We start from the raw sequence: 19,233 nt of genomic DNA, 5'->3' as shown, positions 1-19,233 counted from the left end.
ATCTTTGTTTTTAGATATATTTTTACTTTTCTTTTAGAAACATTTCAAAATATGAATATTTGACACACTTAAAATTCCTATTATTAATTGCACAATCTGACACTATTTATTATGTTTACTTCTGGATTCATTTATAAAATAATGATATAAGTTGGTGGACATTAATTTGTCAAGAAAATCTGTAAAATCTTTGGAATATTGTTAGTACCACAGACTGGATTAGTACTGGACATGCCCCTGTTGTGATCAGATTGTAGTGGCTCAAGAATTTTGGGGTAAATTCTAGTTGTTGTGGTTTTCAGTCCTGAGACTGGTTTGATGCAGCTCTCCATGCCATACAGTAAAGCTGCATGACCTCGGGAAAAATTACGGCTGTAGTTTCCCCTTGCTTTCAGCCGTTCACAGTACCACAACAGCAAGGCCGTTTTGGTCAGTGTTACAAGGCCAGATCAGTCAATCATCCAGACTGTTGCCCCTGCAACTACTGAAAAGGCTGCTGCCCCTCTTCAGGAAACACACGTTTGTCTGGCCTCTCAACAGATACCCCTCCATTGTGGTTGCACCTACGGTACGGCTATCTGTATCGTTGAGGCACGCAAGCCTCCCCACCAATGGCAAGGTCCTTGGTTCATGGGCGGAGGTAACATTCTAGAGACACTCATATTTCACTGTTTCGAATACATGATGTTTTAAGGATAAGTGTGAGAGTGGAAATGTGTCTACTGTGCCACGGTTTATGTGTGTGCAGGACGGGTGTGTGTTATGAGAAGACTAAAGTTGTGGCAGTCTATCGGTACTGACACTGAGAAGTGGTGGCCGCGCACACCTTGGAAGCCGTAACGAAATATGTTTTATCTAGAGACTCTTATACTCTGTTGTTTGACTTACTAAGGGCAAGAACTGTTTTGACAAGGGTTATTAAAACCAAATGAGACGGTAATGATATATGTTAAGTACTAAGGTTTTCCAGATGGGGTTGAATTGTGCGACTTGAAAGCACATGTGAAACCTGTGTAGTTGTTTTATTGTGAAAAAGAAAATATACCGAAGTTGATATGAAAGTATTCTGAGAGTAAGAAATCATTTCAAAAGTAGAGAAGTAGTTCATTATCCTTTCCCAAGCCAGCACGAAAGCTTCAGAGAAGAAGCATTGTGAAGATCGACGTAGCCATCTGTTCTGAGAAGATCAGCTGCACACAATACACAAATCACCTGCGGTAGACGTGTGAGTCTTGCACCCCGGTACCACACAGTCTCTGGTCATCAGGGAAATGTTAGAACGTGGTGACCCAAGTGACAGGACCCAAAGGAAGTGATAATTTTACAACAAAAATCGAGATAAGAAGATATTGAGTTGCCATAGCAACCAAGAATAACAAGACAAAGAAACTGTTATGCAGAATTGGATTCTGCCTAAAAGGAAAACGGGTAAAAAGTTAATAAGCAGTGAACAAAGGAAGACACAGAGAATAGTTTAACTAAGAAGATTTGGTGTGGGGAAGTAAGCAGTCCTCACACATATGTCCATCCAGCCGACACCGACTCAGTATCCTGCCAACAACACCAATGTGATAACCAGCCACCGTCGCTGACTGCAACTGCTGTTCACCGTTGCTGACTTTCGCTTCTTCTCGCTGACACCGATGCTGCAACCAATGTTCGCCGCTGCCTGCACCCGTGCTCTTCACCAGTGCTGATTCTACACCTGCTCACCAACGCAGCCTAGACCTCTACGACTGGTGAGCGAAAACCAATAAATGTTTGGTAAAGTTGAAAGAACTGCGGGACGATAAACTGTTGGTGTAGTTATTGTATACAATATTGTACTTTAGATTAGATGATTATGTAGGTCGAAAAATAATAGAGAAATGGATAATATTCATAAAGTTGGAGAAACTCCATAACCAGCCATGGCCATGATGGTGAATAAGGAAATACCAGACTTGTCTGAAGTAATAAATTTAATCAATGCTCAGAGTATACAATTAAATACTAGATTAGATGAATAGAGAGCAGATTCAGCTTCTTTAAGGCAAAAACTGAATGCTCAAAATGCTTCGTTAGGACAGGAACTGAGTGTTTCTTTAAGAATGGAATTGAATGAAACTTTAAGGCTGAATTTGACACACTGAATAATAAAGTCAAGACTCTGAAGTTATATTTACAGAGTGAAGTAACCAGTCTTTAAAATACTCATGTTAATCAACTATGTACTGAATTTAACCAGAGACAGGATGTGCAATTTCACGATTTAACTGAGAAATTAGAATTTGACATTGAAGATAAGTGCAACAATGTAGAATCGGAGTTTAATGAAAAATTTGGGTCATTTCAGAATGTATGTAATGTTATGTTTGATGCAGTGAAACAAAGGTAGAGTAGAAAGACAGGATAAGCTGATCCCTATCGTCCATTCGCAAATTGCAGATGTCAACACTCGAGTTGATGATGTAGAGGGAAATTTTAAGGAAAAACTGGCAACTTCAACACCATAAATATAAGTGGTCTGGAGGAACAGGAAGAGAAAATGATGACAGAAAAGTTGCTGTGAGGGTAACCTCTGACAACTTGTCCACAACTCTCTCTTATGAGCTCAATGACACTAAGAAAAATGTCGATGAGTTATGGAAAGAATTCAAACTTGTCCAGGATAGAGTAGAAAATAGAATAACTTTACTTAATGTTGTCTTTATTAGTAAAATGTTAATTGTTTTGTTGTGAGTAGACTTTCACACAAAATTTAACGAGAAGTACTGATATGCACTTGCTCAAGTGAGGTCAGCTCCATGGGATCCGGGTGGAGTCACATCTGTTCTCCATGGACGTTAAAATTGTGTGTTAACGGGCCGAGTGACAACCATAGGTTCCTGAGGTGTTTTCGGTGTTACTTCCAGATTAGTTTTCCTACACCAAATTCCCTTCAAATCTTAAACTATTCTGTAATCTATTCATAACCTCTTAAACTATCCTATCATGTTAGTATTTAAGTGACCGAATATGACTACAAGATTGAGACTTATTTAAGAGAATCAAGAATAAACCGTGATCTCTAAACATAAAATGGAAGGAACAGAATAATATTCTGGTAGAAGGTATAATATGATGATACTATGTAAACAGAGTGACTTTAAGACGGAATGAACAGAACAGAATATTATATTTAAGAATAATATAATATGAGGTGACTAATGAAATAACTATCTAGTGTATAATTTTCTGTTTTTATAGAAAATTTCTACACGACTACCCATATGCATACACACAAAGAAACACAAAGACCCAAACAGGAAAAGTACAGTTTGAGATAATGTGAGAACCATCAAATGTTGTAGGGGGAAGTATGTGCACATAACGAAGTATGCACACATTGTTAGTTATGCTGATGGTTCCACATCGCATGTAGGCATGTACAGGGCTATGCTTATATATGTAAGGACTATGAGGATTAATGTTTATTATGAAAGTATTACATTGGTATGTGTACATTGGAGAACGAGGTACACATTGTGGTTCATTATGACCATGCTACATCGTATGCCTAAGTGTACAGAAATATATTTGGATTTGAAAAATAAAAAAGGATGAGGATGATTTTGTGTGTGTGTGTGTGTGTGTGTGTGTCTTGTATAGAGACTCTTGTACTCTGTTGTTTGACTTGTTAAGAGAAAGAACCAAAAGAGATTGTACTGATATATGTTAAGTACTAAGGTTTTCCAGATGGGGTTGATTTGCGAGGCTTGAAAGTGCATGTGAAACTTGTGTAGTTGTTTTATTGTGAAGAAGAAAATATAGTGAAGTTGATATGAAAGTATTCTGAGAATAAGAAATCATTTCAAAAGTAGAGAAGTAGATCAGTATCACTTCCCCAACCAGCACGAAACCTTCGGAGAAGAAGCATTGTGAAGATCAATGCAGCCATCTGTCCTGAGAGGAAGATCGGCTGCACACAATACGTAAACCACCCACGAGACATGTGTGTGTCTTGCACCCCTGTACCACACAGTACCCAGTAATCAGGAAAATGTTAGAGGATATGTTTTTATTTTTGACAAAAACAATGTAATTTTCGATTTGTTGAAGTGGAAATTTTAAAGACAGTGTAATATAGATGTGAAAGAATAAAAATTACAAAAACATAGATTACTGCTCAGGCAACACTTCAGCATTATTTATATCAATCGGAACCATGAGAATCTACAATGTCAAAAATTTCGGCTTCAAGAATCAGCCTCTAGATATGAAGAACTGTAGTCAAGTATGAGAAAAGAAGATAAGTAAAAAGTTTATTGTAAATCTTACTCCTCTTGAAGCTTATTAAAAAGAGTTAATTATGAAGTGACAATCAACAACTGATGTGAGGGATGGGTAGATTACAAGGGCATCCAGTTTTGAGTGTCTTACTGGAAATGCTACCCAATCTATACAAACTTGACCTTTTTAGAGCCACAATAATCTTCTCCTTTCAGATGGGAATGTGAGATTAACTATCATTTCACTAAACGTCCTCATAATGCTGCTTCAGTGTACTGTTTTGCTTTCTCTTCTGAACTGCTTGTACCAATTTTCTCTCCTTTTTTAAAAAAGTAATTATTAATGCCCCCATTCTCTTTAACAGAAATAGTATCACCTTATATGGCTTCTTCCCTACCTCTCTTTTGAACAATATTCCATACTGATTTTATTTTATTATTTGATCATAATGATCGTTGCAGGTTCGCAGGAGAGCTTCTGTAAAGTTTGGAAGGTAGGAGACGAGGTACTGGCAGAAGTAAAGCTGTGAGGACAGGGCGTGAGTCGTGCTTGGGTAACTTAGTTGGTAGAGCACTTGCCCGCGAAAGGCAAAGGCCCGGAGTTCAAGTCTCGGTCCGGCACACAGTTTTAATCTGCCAGGAAGTTTCATAGCAGTGCACACTCCGCTGCAGAGTGAAAGTCTCATTCTGTATGGATGAAACTCATATAAAGAAAAACAATGTCAAACAGAGAAAGAATTATACGAAAATACTGCTGTTGCATTCAGAATTCCGTAAGCCATTGTAAGATGAACAAATTATTGGTATTTAATAGTGATCCATTCTACCTGTATAGTGACAGTGGTGTTACTGCTTCCCTCAGATTCATTGTCAGGTTCATGCAGCACAAAGCTGATTTTTCTCTCTGCCTGCAATCCTGTAACATATCAGTAAACACATAAGCTCTAGAACTTTCTTCAATACAACTGACAAGACATTGGGAGTAGCAGAATTTCTGTTCCTATAGGCCCACATATAACTTCCACATAAATTAGATTTGAAGGAATTATGAAAAATTGTGTAATAACAAACAGTCATTTTGAATTATATTATTACTGAGCAAATATAAATCATGACAGCTGAAAGGAGATTTGTCGATTACATCTTGGTGAGGTTAAGGCAACCACACAGGGTAAGGTTAATATAACTTATTGAGGGTGATGGTGTGTACAGCAAGAGACAGTTGACTGAAACCAGAAGTAAATAACAATGAAATTAGCAGAAATGTTTCACAGCATGTTTTTTTTTTAAGTCTGAGTTTGCAATATTGCTATACTAGAATGGAACAAATGTTGTTTTTATGTTACGTGGTATGCGTGCATCCTCGAAATGACTTTTGCATGCTTCCACACAAACTCACTCTGTGGCATGGCTGTGCTTAGTAACACACTGTTTGGGTTCATAGTGCATTAGTTATGATGACACACTGACATTAGCTGCTAGCAAAGAGTGAACATTAAGTTCTACGTTAAGCTTTGCAATACCCCTAGTGAAATGTGGACAATGATTAAGCAATCATATGCAGGTGAGGCATTTTCAAGAAGTTGTGTTCTTGCATAGCACAAAAGGTTTTGTAAAGGCAGAGATTCAGTTCAAGACAATCCCAGAGCTGGTCACCTGTCTACAGTAGGTATTGCTCGAAGATGATCATGTAACTGTGCACACAATATCAGAAGAACTTAATTTGAAACATGATGTGTGTCATTAAGATTTTATTTAAAGATTTAGGGAAACAGATACTTAATGCAAAATTCATCCCTCACACACTGGCAAATGAACAGGAAGGGGAAAGATGCAGAATTTCTGCTGAATTACTGGACAGACCTAGATATGACCCCACAATTCTGTCAAATATTATTGCTGGGGACGAAAATTGGTGCAGCCAGTATGACCCTCACACAAAGCATCAAAGAGCTGAATGGTGGAGTCCTGAATCACCGGCCTTAAAAAAAGCCAAACAACAACCTTTGAGAACAAAGACAATGTTGATCACATTCATGCTTTATTGTTACACAGTATCTGGCAAGACATTCTGTCATTGCCATCCTACATCTGCCATATTTGCCCGACCTCTTGCCTCACGAATTTTTTGTTTGTGTGAGTAAAAGGTGACTGAAAGGAAAGTGTCAGCATAATATCTCAGGCATCTAATGGGCTGTGAGAAATGTGCTTACAAGCATCACAGTTTAAAATTTCCCTGCTTGCTTCCAGGACAATCAGAAATGTTGGCAACTGTGTACAGATAGCCAAGGAAACTACTTTGATGGAGCTAGGACCATTACTTGGTAACTGCAATTTTCTAATTTTTAAAAAAACCTGTCGTGGAATTTTTCTGACAAAGGCAATCTCTCTCTCTCTCTCTCTCTCTCTCTCAAACACACTATTGTAATTGTGGGAGACATCAATTTGCCACCTATAGAATGTGGTCCAAGAATCAGGGTTTTAGTGACATTGTTTTGGATGTCTAATCTGAAAATTACTTTGAGCAGATAGAGAACCAGCTCATGAGGGAGGGTTATGTCTTTGACCTCTTAGTATCTAATAGGCCTGAGCTTTTTGAATTAGTTAATACAAAGAGGTGCATTGCTGATCAGAAGGCTGTTATTGCACTGTTGACTACAAATGTTGCAAGGAATGTTTAGAAACACATTAAAATATTTTTATTTAAAATTTATGAGAGGAAGAAAATAGTAAATTAGCTGAATAGTCAACATCAAATAGTCAGCTCAGAGGACACAGATATGGACTAAAGATGGAAGAAATTCAGAAGCATTCTACAATGTGCTTTAGATCAGTATGTGCCAAGCAATGTTGTGAAGGATGGTATAGAACCACTGTGATACACTAGCTGTGCTAGAAAGTTGTCATGAAAGCAAGGAAAACTTTGTGATAGATTTAGTGAAGTCAAAGTCTAGTTCAGAAGATAAAGTTCAACAAAGCCAAAATGAGCATACAAAGAGTAAGGCAAGAAGAGTTCAATGAATTCAAAATCAAAATTTGCCAACCAATCTGATTGAAAATCCTACAAAATTTTGATTTTAATGTTAAGTGTGTAAGTAGACTGAGATACTCTATTCAGTCACTTAGTGACAATAACAGCACCAAAACAGTAGGTGACAGAGAAGGACAAAATAATGTATTCTGTGTGCTCTCATATTTGATGAACGATTCCATGACAAAAAATGCTGCTCTTCACTGAATTTTCTCTATATCTTGTTAATCCTACTTGACAAGGGTCCCAGACTAATGAAAAATTATCAAGAATTGGTTGAACATGTGTACTGTACGCTATTTCTTTCATGGATTAATTACGTTTCTTTAAAATGCATACACAGAATCTCAGCCTGGTGTCTGCTTTTCCTACAATTATTTTAATATGGTCATTCCAGTTGAGGTCCCCCAGGACGGTGACAGGGGCAACCAGCAAAAATTGTCCCCATCCCCCCTCATCTTTAAATAATTATCAGATACTGTGCAGTGGATCTATATATATAATGAGTACACACTCAATTTGTTAATTATTTTTTATTTTGAGGTGATATTTACATTCTTTCTTCTGGATGCTGATTATTGTAATTACTATTCTTCACCACTTTAGATCATTTATGTAGACTTCAGAACACACTTCCAGCTTACATCAAGAAGTCTGAAGGTGGAAAGAAAACTAAGCAGAATAATAAACAGTTTCTCTTAAGTAGATATTTACACATTTTTAACGAATATGTTGACTTAAACTAACATTAATTATTTGATGCTACACTGATAGTTACATCCCTTTACAATTGTTATGGTAATGAGCTGAGTTTTCAATGGCAATAAAGGAAAACTCAGATTGGAGTCTAATTAGCTGGTATGAGGTTTGACCCAGTATCCTCACAAGACAAAATCTACAACATTCCAACATACATATCATTTATATTACCCACTGTGTGAAGGTGCAGTGGTTTAGTGTTATGTCGTGTGTGATGTACTTATATTTTTAATATATGCTGTAGGTTATGTCATGTATTAACTACAAAATAATAAATGACTTAATATAGTGAAACTGATAGAAGATTTAGCTAACTGTGCAATTTTCTGCAGTATAATTTTATACATAACAGTCATTCATTGATTCACACATTCTATTCCATACATCTCACTGCAAGGGAGAACCTTGAGGGGTGTGAAACAATTAAATTGTACATTAACAGCAGAAACAGCCAGTGTCAACTACTTCTATAATATTTACTATCAACCAATTACCAATTGTGCCACTCTGATCACACTGGCAATTATAGGAGTTACTTTACATTACTGGAAAATTTACTACCTGCTTACTATGAACTTAGATATTAACTGGAAATTACATTCATAAATTCAAACATTCTCATAAATTAACAGAATGAGTGGTTATTAAGGCACTCTTTTACTTTATTTTCGAATGTCTGGGGATTTCTAATTTCCTGCCTGATGTGATCCAATAACCTCTTAAAGATTTTTGCTCCACAATACTTCGTTCTCAACTCTTGCTAGGAATACATATTCTACTTGGAGATTACATTTACTTCTAGTACTGTAGTTGTGAATTTTTAAGTTCATCCTACATTCACTCCCATTGTTAATTGCAGATACCAGTAGGAGAAAATTTATTGGCACGTGAGTACAAGAATACCAACAGGCTTCAACACAAAGCAACACCTTTTAATTAACTTATTTCTGCAGATTACTGTAATATTGTTTTGTATGTGAATAATTTGTACACAACTTCCATACAGCAAAGTTTTAAATGATGACTGAAAATCAAAGAAAAGGCAAACACTTTTAGCAGATTGATATGTGGCACATAGTCATATGGAACAGAACACAATATTAACTAACTAGCTTTCAAGACAAACACTGCTTCACATATAAAGTACAAACATTCAAACACGTGACAACACAGACACCCAAACACACACTACTGCAGGTGAACCGACACAGATTATTATAGAGGCTGCACAACAAGATATAGAATTTCTGAGAGGTTAGAGCATACAAGAGATATACAAGGGGGAGGGGGGGGGGAGGAGCAGTGGAGAGGAAGAGAAGAGAGGACAGGGACTGCAGATAAGTAGTGGTGCTGGGTGGGAATGTGGGTCAGCTGATGAACATACCTTGATAACCTGCGCATTTGCGATTAACAGGATGTCCAGGTGGTGCCTGGTTAATGCAACTGCCTAGTAAGTTTGAGATCCTGAGTTCGAGTCCTGGTCGGGCATAGATTCTCACTCATTGCAACTGATCTTGCATAAAGCCCACGTAACGGATCGCTGTGATACGTTCTCATGTGGGGGGAGGGGGGGGGGGCTTTACAGACGTAAGCAGTTGTCACATTACACTCGTCAAAAGCAGCTTATTGTTACCAAGTATTGATTCACCTTTGTCCTAAAGCCTTTGACACATTTTGCTGCTGGCAGACAATTTTGTGTGCACTTTGTTGTTAAAAATGGGACATTTTGTTTTCCACTAAAGTTTTATTTTAGTGTTATTCTCTCCCTTAAAAATGGCTCTGAGCACTATGGGACTTAACATCTGAGGTCATCGATCCCCTAGAACTTAGAACTAATTAAACCTAAATAACCCAATTACAACATACACATTTAACCGACAGGGAGAAGATGCTGTGATATGCAAATGATTAGCTTTTCGGACGTAACATTTCAGATGTGTTACGACCCGTGGCTCTATCCTTCATTCAATCCCTGCAAAACCCTACATTTCAGCAGGATAATGCACGATCGCATGTTGCAGGCCCTGTACAGGCCTTTCTGGATACAGAAAATGTTCCGACTGCTGCCCTGGCCAGCACATTCTCCAATTTCTCACCAATTGAAAACGTCTGGTCAATGGTGGCCGAGCAACTGGCTCGTCACAACACGCCAGTCACTACTCTTGATGAACTGTGGTATCGTGCTGAAGATGCATGGGCAGCTGTACCTGTACACGCCATCCAAGCTCTGTTCGACTCAATGCCCAGGCGTATCAAGTCCGTTATTACGGCCAGAGGTGGTTGTTCTGCGTACTGATTTCTCAGGATCTATGCACCCAAATTGCGTGAAAATGTAATCAGATGTCAGTTCAAGTATAATATATTTGTCCAATGAATACCCGTTTATCATCTGCATTTCTTCTTGGTGTAGCAATTTTAATGGCCAGTAGTGTTATTGTTACAGTATCAATTCTTATCAATCAAGATTACAAAAATTTAATTGAAATCTAAAATAATTGAAGATTCCTAGAATTATAAAAAATTCTGGGTTTTCCCCAGATGAAAAAATTCCATGGTTTTCCCTAAATTTTCTGGCTGTCCCAGGGCATATACACCCTGTATGTGCATCAGTGTTGCTGCAGCCAAGGCAGAGTGTATTTGGGCATCTCTATGGTTGTGTATTCACAATGTGTGTACTTTCTGTCGGAAGAAGTGTGAGGCTTGTAAAGCTTGTTAATTAATACTATGTTCTACTGTGTGTGCCTGTACGCCACAAATCAGTCTGCTAAAAGTGAGCGGTTGTCTTTCATTTATGTTATGCATTGTTCCATACAGGAATTTCAATTATTAAACAAAGGAAAATCCAGGATGCAATGTAACAATATTATGAGAAGGAAAGTTACCACTCACCACATAGCGGAGGTGTTGAGTCCCAGACAGGCACAACAAAAAGACTCTCACAATTAAAGCTTTCAGCCATTAAGACGTTTTTCGGCGATAGATTCACATACACACACACACACACACACCCACACACACACACACAACCATACTCATGCAAATGCAACTCACACACACAGCTACGGTCTCAGGCAACTGAAACCACACTGCAAGCAGCAGCACCAGTGCATGATGGGAGCGGCGACTGGGTGGGAGTAAGGAGGAGGCTGGGGTGGGGAGAAGGAGGGATAGTTTGGTGGGGGTGGCAGAGAGTGAAGTGCTGCAAGTTAGACGGAGGGCAGAGGAGAGGTGGAGGGGGGGGGCAGCAGAAAAAGAGAGATACAGGGTGGCGCAGATGGATCGGGTGGTTTTGAAGTGGACTGTACGTCTGGAGGGGGGGAGCCAGGTGTTCGGCGACTTCGTCCTGTGGTGGGGGGGGACGGGAAGTTTCAGTTGCAGGCTGGCAGTCAGTCGCGATGGCTACGTGGTCCGTTGAGCATCGTGTTTTCGCAGTGGAAGAGTTCATACGCAATAACGAGTCAATTGTTGCTGTGACGCGTGCCTTTCGCCGGCGTTTCAACATCCCACCTCGCGGTAGTGTTCCTAAGCGAGATACGATATTGAGTTGGGTGCATAATTTCCGCACTACTGGTTCATGTGCTCCAAAATGGACGCCTAGACCGCCAACAATAACAACGCCTGAGAACGTGGAGCGTGTGAGACGCGATGTCACTGCGAGCCCACGTCGATCAACGAGACGTCGTGCTCAAGCTCTTGGAATGTCACGTCGGAGCCTTCAAAGGATTCTTAACGAAGAACTGAAATTCCACCCCTATAAAATCCTATTGGTACAGAAGATTCTCCCAACAGACCATCTTCAAAGGCTTCAGTTTAGCCAACAGATGTTGGAGTTATTGGAAGATGTAAACCTGATTATCATGATGTCTGACGAGGCTCACTTTCACATTAACGGATACGTAAACAAGCAAAATTGCCGTTACTGGGCCGACACTAACCCAAGAGATCTACACCAACGGCCTCTCCATAGTGACAAAGTGACGGTTTGGTGTGGGGTTTCTAAGGTAGGGATAATTGGTCCTTACTTTTTTGAAAATGAAAGGGAGCAGGCGGTTACTGTTAATTCGCAGCGTTATGTGAACATGATTGAAGATTTTCTTCTCCCACAACTTGAAGAGAACAATTACGACATGGGCAATATGTGGTTCCAACAAGACGGGGCAACTGCACATACCGCTAGGATATCAATGCAAGCTGTACGCGCTCTGTTCCCTGGCCGTTTGATTTCCCGTAATGGAGATGTCCATTGGCCCCCTCGCTCGCCGGACCTCACGGTATGTGACTTTTTCTTATGGGGCTATTTAAAAGCAAGGGTCTACATGAACAAACCCCGGACCATTCAGGAGTTGAAGGCAGCAATTCACACCGAAATCACATCAATTCCTGGTGATGTGCTTGAGCGGGCAATGCGGAACGTTAAGGACCGACTCCAAGAATGCGTCGCTCGAGAAGGAGGGCATTTGATGGATGTAATTTTTAAAAACTAACATTACTATTTTTTTGTTAATAAACTTCCATTGTAACTACACGTTTTGCACTTTATTTCAATCCAATACCTTTACAATTGACAGTTTGACAAGTATTTTAAAACCACCCGATCCATCTGCGCCACCCTGTATAAAAAGACTGGGTGTAGTGATGGAATGACAGCTGTGTAGAGCTGGAATGGGAACAGGGAAGGGGGCTGGATGGGTGAGAACAGTAACTAACGAAGGTTGAGGCCAGGAGGGTTATGGGAACATAGGATGCATCTGCAGGGAAAGTTCCCACCTGTGCAGTTTAGAAAAGCTGGTATTGTTGGGAAGAATCCATATGGCACAGTCTATTAAGCAGTCATTGAAATGAAGGATATAATGTTTGGCAGCATGTTCAGCAACAGGGTGGTCCACTTGTTTCTTGGCCACAGTTTGTTGGTGGCTATACATGTGGACAGACAGCTTGTAGACCACAAGAATGGTTTCACAGGTAGCCCTGCCTTTGATGGTATAAGTGATGCAAGTGATTGGACTTGAGAAGATGGTGGTGGGAGGATGAATGGGACAGGTCTTGTGTCTACATCTATTACAGAGATATGAGCCATAAGGTAAGGGATTGGGATCAGGGGTTGAATAAGGATGGGTTAATATATTATGTAGGTTCAGTGGATGGTGAAATGCCACTGTGGGAGGGATGGGAAGGATAGTGGGCAGGGCATTTCTCATTTCAGGGCACAACAAGAGTTAAAAGAAACCCTGGCGGAGAATGAAATTCAGTTGCTCCAGTTGTGGGTGGTACTGAGTTAAGAGGGGAATGATCTTCTGTGGCCAGATGGAGGGACTTTGGGAGGTGGTGGGAGGCTGGAGAGATAAGGCACGGGAAATTTTTTTTTGTACAAGGGTGGGAGGAAAATTGCAGTCAGTGAAGGCTTCAGTAAGACCCTTGGTATATTTTGAGAGGGACTGCTCATCACGGCAGATGTGACAACCATGGGTGGCAAGGCTGTACGGAAGGGACTTCTTGGTATGGAACGGGGGGCAGGTGTCGAAGTGGAGGTATTGCTGGTGGTTAGTTGGTTTGATATCGATAGAGGTACTGATATAGCTATCTTTGAGTTGGAGATAAATATCTAGGAAGGTGGCTTGGTGTGGGGTTGTTTGAGGGAGGAGATCAGACAGCAAGGTCGTTGGTCTCATCAGATTAGGGAAGGATGGAGAAGGATGTTGGCTGTGCCCTTTCAAAGGAACCATCTCAACATTTGCCTGGAGAGATTTGGAGAAATCACGACAAACCTAAATCAGGATGGCCGGACATGGGATTGAACCATCATCCTCCCGAATGCAAGTCCAGTGTGCTAACCATTGCGCCAACTTGCTTGGTCGAAGGTGGCTTGTTGGGTTGAGCAGGACCAGGTGAAGCAAATGGGGGAGAAGTTGTTGAGGTTTTGAAGAAATGTGGATAGCACATCCTCACCTTCGATCCAGATAGCAAAGATGTTATCAATGAATCTGAACCAGGGGAGGGGTTCAAGATTCTGGGTTTTTAGGAAGGAGTCCTCTAGATGGCCCAAATAGATTGGCTTAGGATTGTGGCATGCAGGTGCCCATAGCCTTACTCTGGATTTGTTTGTAGGTAATGCCTTCAAAGGAGAAGTAACTGTTGGTGAGGATATAGTTGGTCATGGCGACAAAGAAGGAGGTTGTTGGTTTGGAATCTGTTGGGTATTGCGAAAGGTTGTGTTCAGTAGCGGTAAGGCCATGGGCATTAGGAACGTTAAGTGTACGGGGAGATGGCGTCAACAGGGATGAGGAGGGCACTGTGTGGTAAAGGGACAGGAACTGCGGAGAGTTGGTGGAGGAAATGATTGGTATTTTTTATATAGGAGGGTAATAGGTTGAATAGATTCTCTCAGTGGGGGCACAGTAACCGGCCACAATGGGTCATCCTGGGTGGTTAGGTTTATGGACTTTAGGAAGCGTGTAGCAGGTAGGAGTGTGGGGAATGGTAGGGGTGAATAGAGAGGTGGACTCCAGGGAGAGGTTCTGGGATGGGTCTAAGGATTTGAATAATGACTGGAGATCTTGCTGGATTACTGGAACGGGATCACTGTGGCAAGTGTTTGTAGGTGAAAGTATCTGACCACTGGCAGAGTCCTTCCACCAGGTAATACTTGTGGTTAAAAAAAACAGTGATGGAGTCTTTGTCCACAGGTAGGATTGATTATAAGGTCAGCATCAGTTTTTAGATGGTGGACTATGGTTCTTTCTGTGGATGTAAGGTTAGTTTGCATATTGAGGGTTTTGGGGAATAATGGTGAGGCAAGGTTCAAGTTTAAGAAATTCTGGAAAGTTAACAGGGTGTGGTTTGGGGACAGTGGGGGTTAGATCATGGTTGGATGGAGGAGTGAACTGAGTTAGGCAGGGTTCAATATTGGTCTTTGGTTGAGTCTGATTGGTAAGGTTGGTGGCAACAAAGTGTTTCCGCTTTAGGGACCAGGAGAAGCAGAGAAGGTCTGTAAAAAGTCTTGCATGATTGAATTTGGGATTGGGGCAAAATGTGAGGCCTTTGGCAAAGACTGATATTTCTGAGGGGATGAGGCTTCTGGAGGAAAGGTTCACGACTATATGGTGGGTCTGTTTAGATTCTGGATTGTATGTGGTGGTGGGAGGGGGTCTTGGAGGGTGGTGTAAGAGTAGTATGTCTGCGAGGCAGACGGGGTTTGTTAGCTATGAGGGGATGTGGGGGAGGTTGGGAGGTTGTTGTAGAGGTGGTGGTAGCCCAAGGCAGGAGTAGGAAGTCAGCAGGATGGAGAGTTTTTTGAGGTGGCGCTGTGTATGTTGCTCAAATCCCTGCAGGGCAAGAGTTTCAATGTGTGTTATGGGTTCTGTGAATTTGGGATTGCATAGCAGGAGAATATTACGTTGGAGAGAAGGTACTGGAAGGGGGTTTGTACTTGGTTGATATGGTTTTGCAGGACTATGTTGGTGAGGGCTAAGGACTGGTGGAATCTGAACAGGTGGAGGTCATTTTGGAAGGAGGGGTGGCAGCCAGTGATGGGTAATTTGATAGTAAGGCCAGTGTGGGGGATTCCATGAGCCAAGCAACAATGCAGGAACAGTATGTGGGACTGGGATCTAGCTAGGGATAAGGTAACTTTTCTGTAGTGACACAAATGGAAGGAGCAAGGAGCCATGGTGGTGGAAAAATTACCATTGAATGTGGTATGGAGGGGCATGAATTCAGCACACTACTCTCCTGGCCATTCCCTGTTTTTGTACCCCCAGAGCTGCTACTACTTGGTCAAGGTGCTTCTCAATTGGAATCATGAGTCTGAGGGCACCCTGTTCCCACGCCAGGTCACTCAGATCCCAGGATGTGAGGAACCTACTTACTAGTTTTAGAAATTTTCTTGATCATTTTAAGACTGCATGCCCACATTCCCATGTAAATGTATGAACAAAAAATGTGTTTCTAACAATAGAAATGAGCACTAACCTGCATCTCTGTCACAAATGATGGACTGTAGACTTTGAGCTGATGTTTGTGAATGCCCCATTGATGAAAGAGCCATGCTCCAACGTCGATTAGCCTCTCTTGAATACAGCCGTTCCCATGGGGGCTGTCTTTCTCTTGCAGAACTCCGAGATGATTTTGGTAATGTTTGGTATGTTTCACGTAAAAATGCTGTTATCTCCAACAAAAGCATGCATGCAACAAGCCTCAGTGCTATTGGACAGTTTGTGCTACACAATGTCACACTTGCTGTAAGTAAACAAGTTTACAAATAATAATGCCAAAAAAGTCCCTATTGATGTATCTGGTCAAAAAGATTAAAACATTATAATATACTGCATCTTAATCATCTGTTCTTTATTTGCTGCTTTAATTTTAAAATTGGCTTTATCTGCTACTGCATCAAGTATGAAGAACTCTATTTATCTTTTCACACCATGATGAACTATAATCTCCAATTTTTGTGGCTGAAATGGGTGTTCATACTCCTTCATAGTTTAGATTACTGCATGAAACATGTACATCATACTATAAAGTCCTGGAAAAGACTCACATAACATGAGAACTTGGACAATAAAATTAAAACTGTCTTAATTCAACAAGTCTTTATAGTCTACTACATGGGAAAATGAATGTTCATCAGGCTGGTGATGATAAAGCACTAGCAAATTAACTATATTTTTTTTACAAATGCTTACATAATACAGTTTTCCTTATTTGGGAATTTCGTTCACTATGTGGCCCTATGAGTGTAAATTCAACATCTGAATTCTTTAAGCAGCATTGAAGTAGATGGGAGTGGATACAGCATGGAATTTTTAATATAGCATAATAGGATGAATCACTATCAGAAGCCTCAGTAAAAGAATATTTTTTTTTTTTTTAATTTACCTATGCCGTAATTTTCTGAAAAATATGCTGCAGGAAGTAACAAGCTGCTTTACTCCTCCTGAAATGTGCACTGTCATAATTTTAACACCAATTCCCTCCATGATGTACAATGCCTATTTTGCAACATCTGTCCCTGTAGTTAGACACTCTGTTCTGTCTATATAAACTCATGATGAAACATGCAGCTATTCTTTAAATCTTGTCCTGCTTGATCAAATCCACACAACCAAGCAACCCTGAGTGTGCAAAAATATTCAAAAATCTCTAGATGAGTATTTTGTATGCTATCCCATTCAATGATGAATAAAATTTCTTTATCATTCTTTCAATGAATAACAGTATGTTTTCTGCATTTCTTGCAATGAGATTCTTGTCACCATTTTACCATGATTCATATATTCCTAGTTATTTTATGATTGTGTTTGCACTGACTGGTCACCAATAGCGTAATCATTCAGTAAGAGGTCATGCATATTTACTCATAATACATTTCACATATACATGCAGTGAATCAGCTGTGAGTCCTTCTGGCAAGTGTTGATACTGTAGTGTCACTTAAGAGTAAATATGGGAGGATATGTGGTGGAGTACTGCATATGGTGCAGTACTGCAACATTCTCTGGTAGCTGGCAGGCACAGGGTGTTGTCATTTCAGTTACAGCAACAAAGTTGTTGCTTTACTGTGAGACAGGCCAGGCTGCTTAGTGAAAATTGCCAGTACAGTGATAATATATGGTTCTTGCAGTGTGGGAGCAGGGACTACTCCATCAATGCACTCTAGTGGTGTTGCCAAATATGTGGCTAAAGGTGGTGCATTGGCATAAGTAGACTTAGTGGCACAGCATACAAGGCCTTCCTGGCTCACTCAAGCAGCCCCCAGACTCCTGCCCAAGGGAACAGTGAGTCACAGCTTGTACAAGGCAACCATCTTCCATCACTGTGGAGGATGCAGCGTGCCTCCATGCTGCAGACAGTAGCCACCTGGGCATGGTTACTCACTACAGAGTTGGCCACCTCTGCAAGAGTCCTGAACATCTACATGTGCTGCTGACATCCAATGTTTGAGGCTTACATAATATAGTTGCATGGCAGGCACATGAGTTCAGACATCAGCAAAGCTGGCCACACTTTTGTTGCAGTCAGCTGGCTGGTCACTTGGTGTGATCCTGCCTGCATGATTGCTCCCCACAATGAAACATTGCTAATGTAACAGTGCAAAAGAAAACATTAATTTTTACAGCCAATTCTCACTGGGCCTTCACTGGCTACTACCCTACATCAACCATCTTCTGCCTGACATTATAGCCATCATTCCAATCTCGGGTCACCTATAATACTTTGAACAGATTCACAAATTTTGATACACCTCCAAATTTTTTATGTGAAAAGTCAAAGCTTTTAAAATAAAACAAACATTATTTCATGTCTATATATTTGCAGCCATCTGCTGTTGGAGGGCTCCAAGCTGTCATATGTAATGTGGCAGTGTGTAACATGAATATGTTGGTGCATGAGAAACAGTATGATGTAACTGAGTTTCAAATTCGTAGAGTCTGTCCACACATGGAGCATCCTCTCTTTCAGCATGTTGAAGCCATACCACACACAAGGGCTGCAAAATCTGCAACGACACAATGCCTTGAGCTCACTATCATCACTGACCATCATCCATACAGTCCCAAGGGTTGGTCCCACCCAATTTTTATCTCTTCCCAAAACATAAAGAACACCTTTGAGGGCTTCTCTTTAATAGTGACGAAGCAGTGCAAAGAGAGGTGAGATTGTGGCTCCATCAACAAAGTCAGACATTCTACAGTGACGGTATCAACAAACTGGTCTCTTGTTGGGTGAAATGTGTTCATGGTTCAAATGGCTCTGAGCACTATGGGACTTAACTTCTGAGGTCATCAGTCCCCTAGAACTTAGAACTACTTAAACCTAACTAATCTAAGGACATCACACACATCCATGCCTGAGGCAGGATTCGAACCTGCGACCGTAGCGGTCGCGCGGTTCCAGGCTGTAGTGCCTATAACTGCTCGGCCACACTGGCCGGCGAAATGTGTCCATCACCAAGGTGAATATGTAGTGAAATAAATAAGTCGCCAAGAAGAATAAAGATGCAGAATGTTAATAATGTTTGTTTTATTTAAAAAGTTAAAACAGTTTTCGCATTAAATATTCAGAGGCTTTACTTTTCAACATGTCCTTGCACATCTCTGCCATAGGTCTATGGCAACTCATATCTATATTGTATCCCATCTTCAAAACATTCTTAATTTATATCCTTTCACAAGGTGGGTCTTTCCCAATCTT

At 40.6% G+C, this 19,233-nt stretch overlaps 1 protein-coding gene across 1 annotated transcript in view; it reads right to left on the bottom strand.

Annotated features, from left to right (window-relative positions):
* LOC126194994 (protein unc-80 homolog) overlaps positions 1–19,233 on the bottom strand; it is a 1,036,886-nt gene that overhangs the window by 442,506 nt on the left and 575,147 nt on the right. The window contains exons 30-31 of the mRNA XM_049933411.1: positions 16,009–16,275; positions 5,078–5,166 (exon numbers count right to left, since the gene is read on the bottom strand). Coding sequence (XP_049789368.1) covers positions 5,078–5,166; positions 16,009–16,275 — 356 coding nt within the window. The remainder of the gene's footprint in view (positions 1–5,077; positions 5,167–16,008; positions 16,276–19,233) is intronic.

This window comes from Schistocerca nitens, chromosome 7 (genome assembly GCF_023898315.1).
Source record: "Schistocerca nitens isolate TAMUIC-IGC-003100 chromosome 7, iqSchNite1.1, whole genome shotgun sequence".
Taxonomy (NCBI): Eukaryota; Metazoa; Arthropoda; class Insecta; order Orthoptera; family Acrididae; genus Schistocerca; species Schistocerca nitens.
Note: the sequence above shows the minus strand (reverse complement) of the source record. Positions and strands in the feature narration are given on the sequence as shown.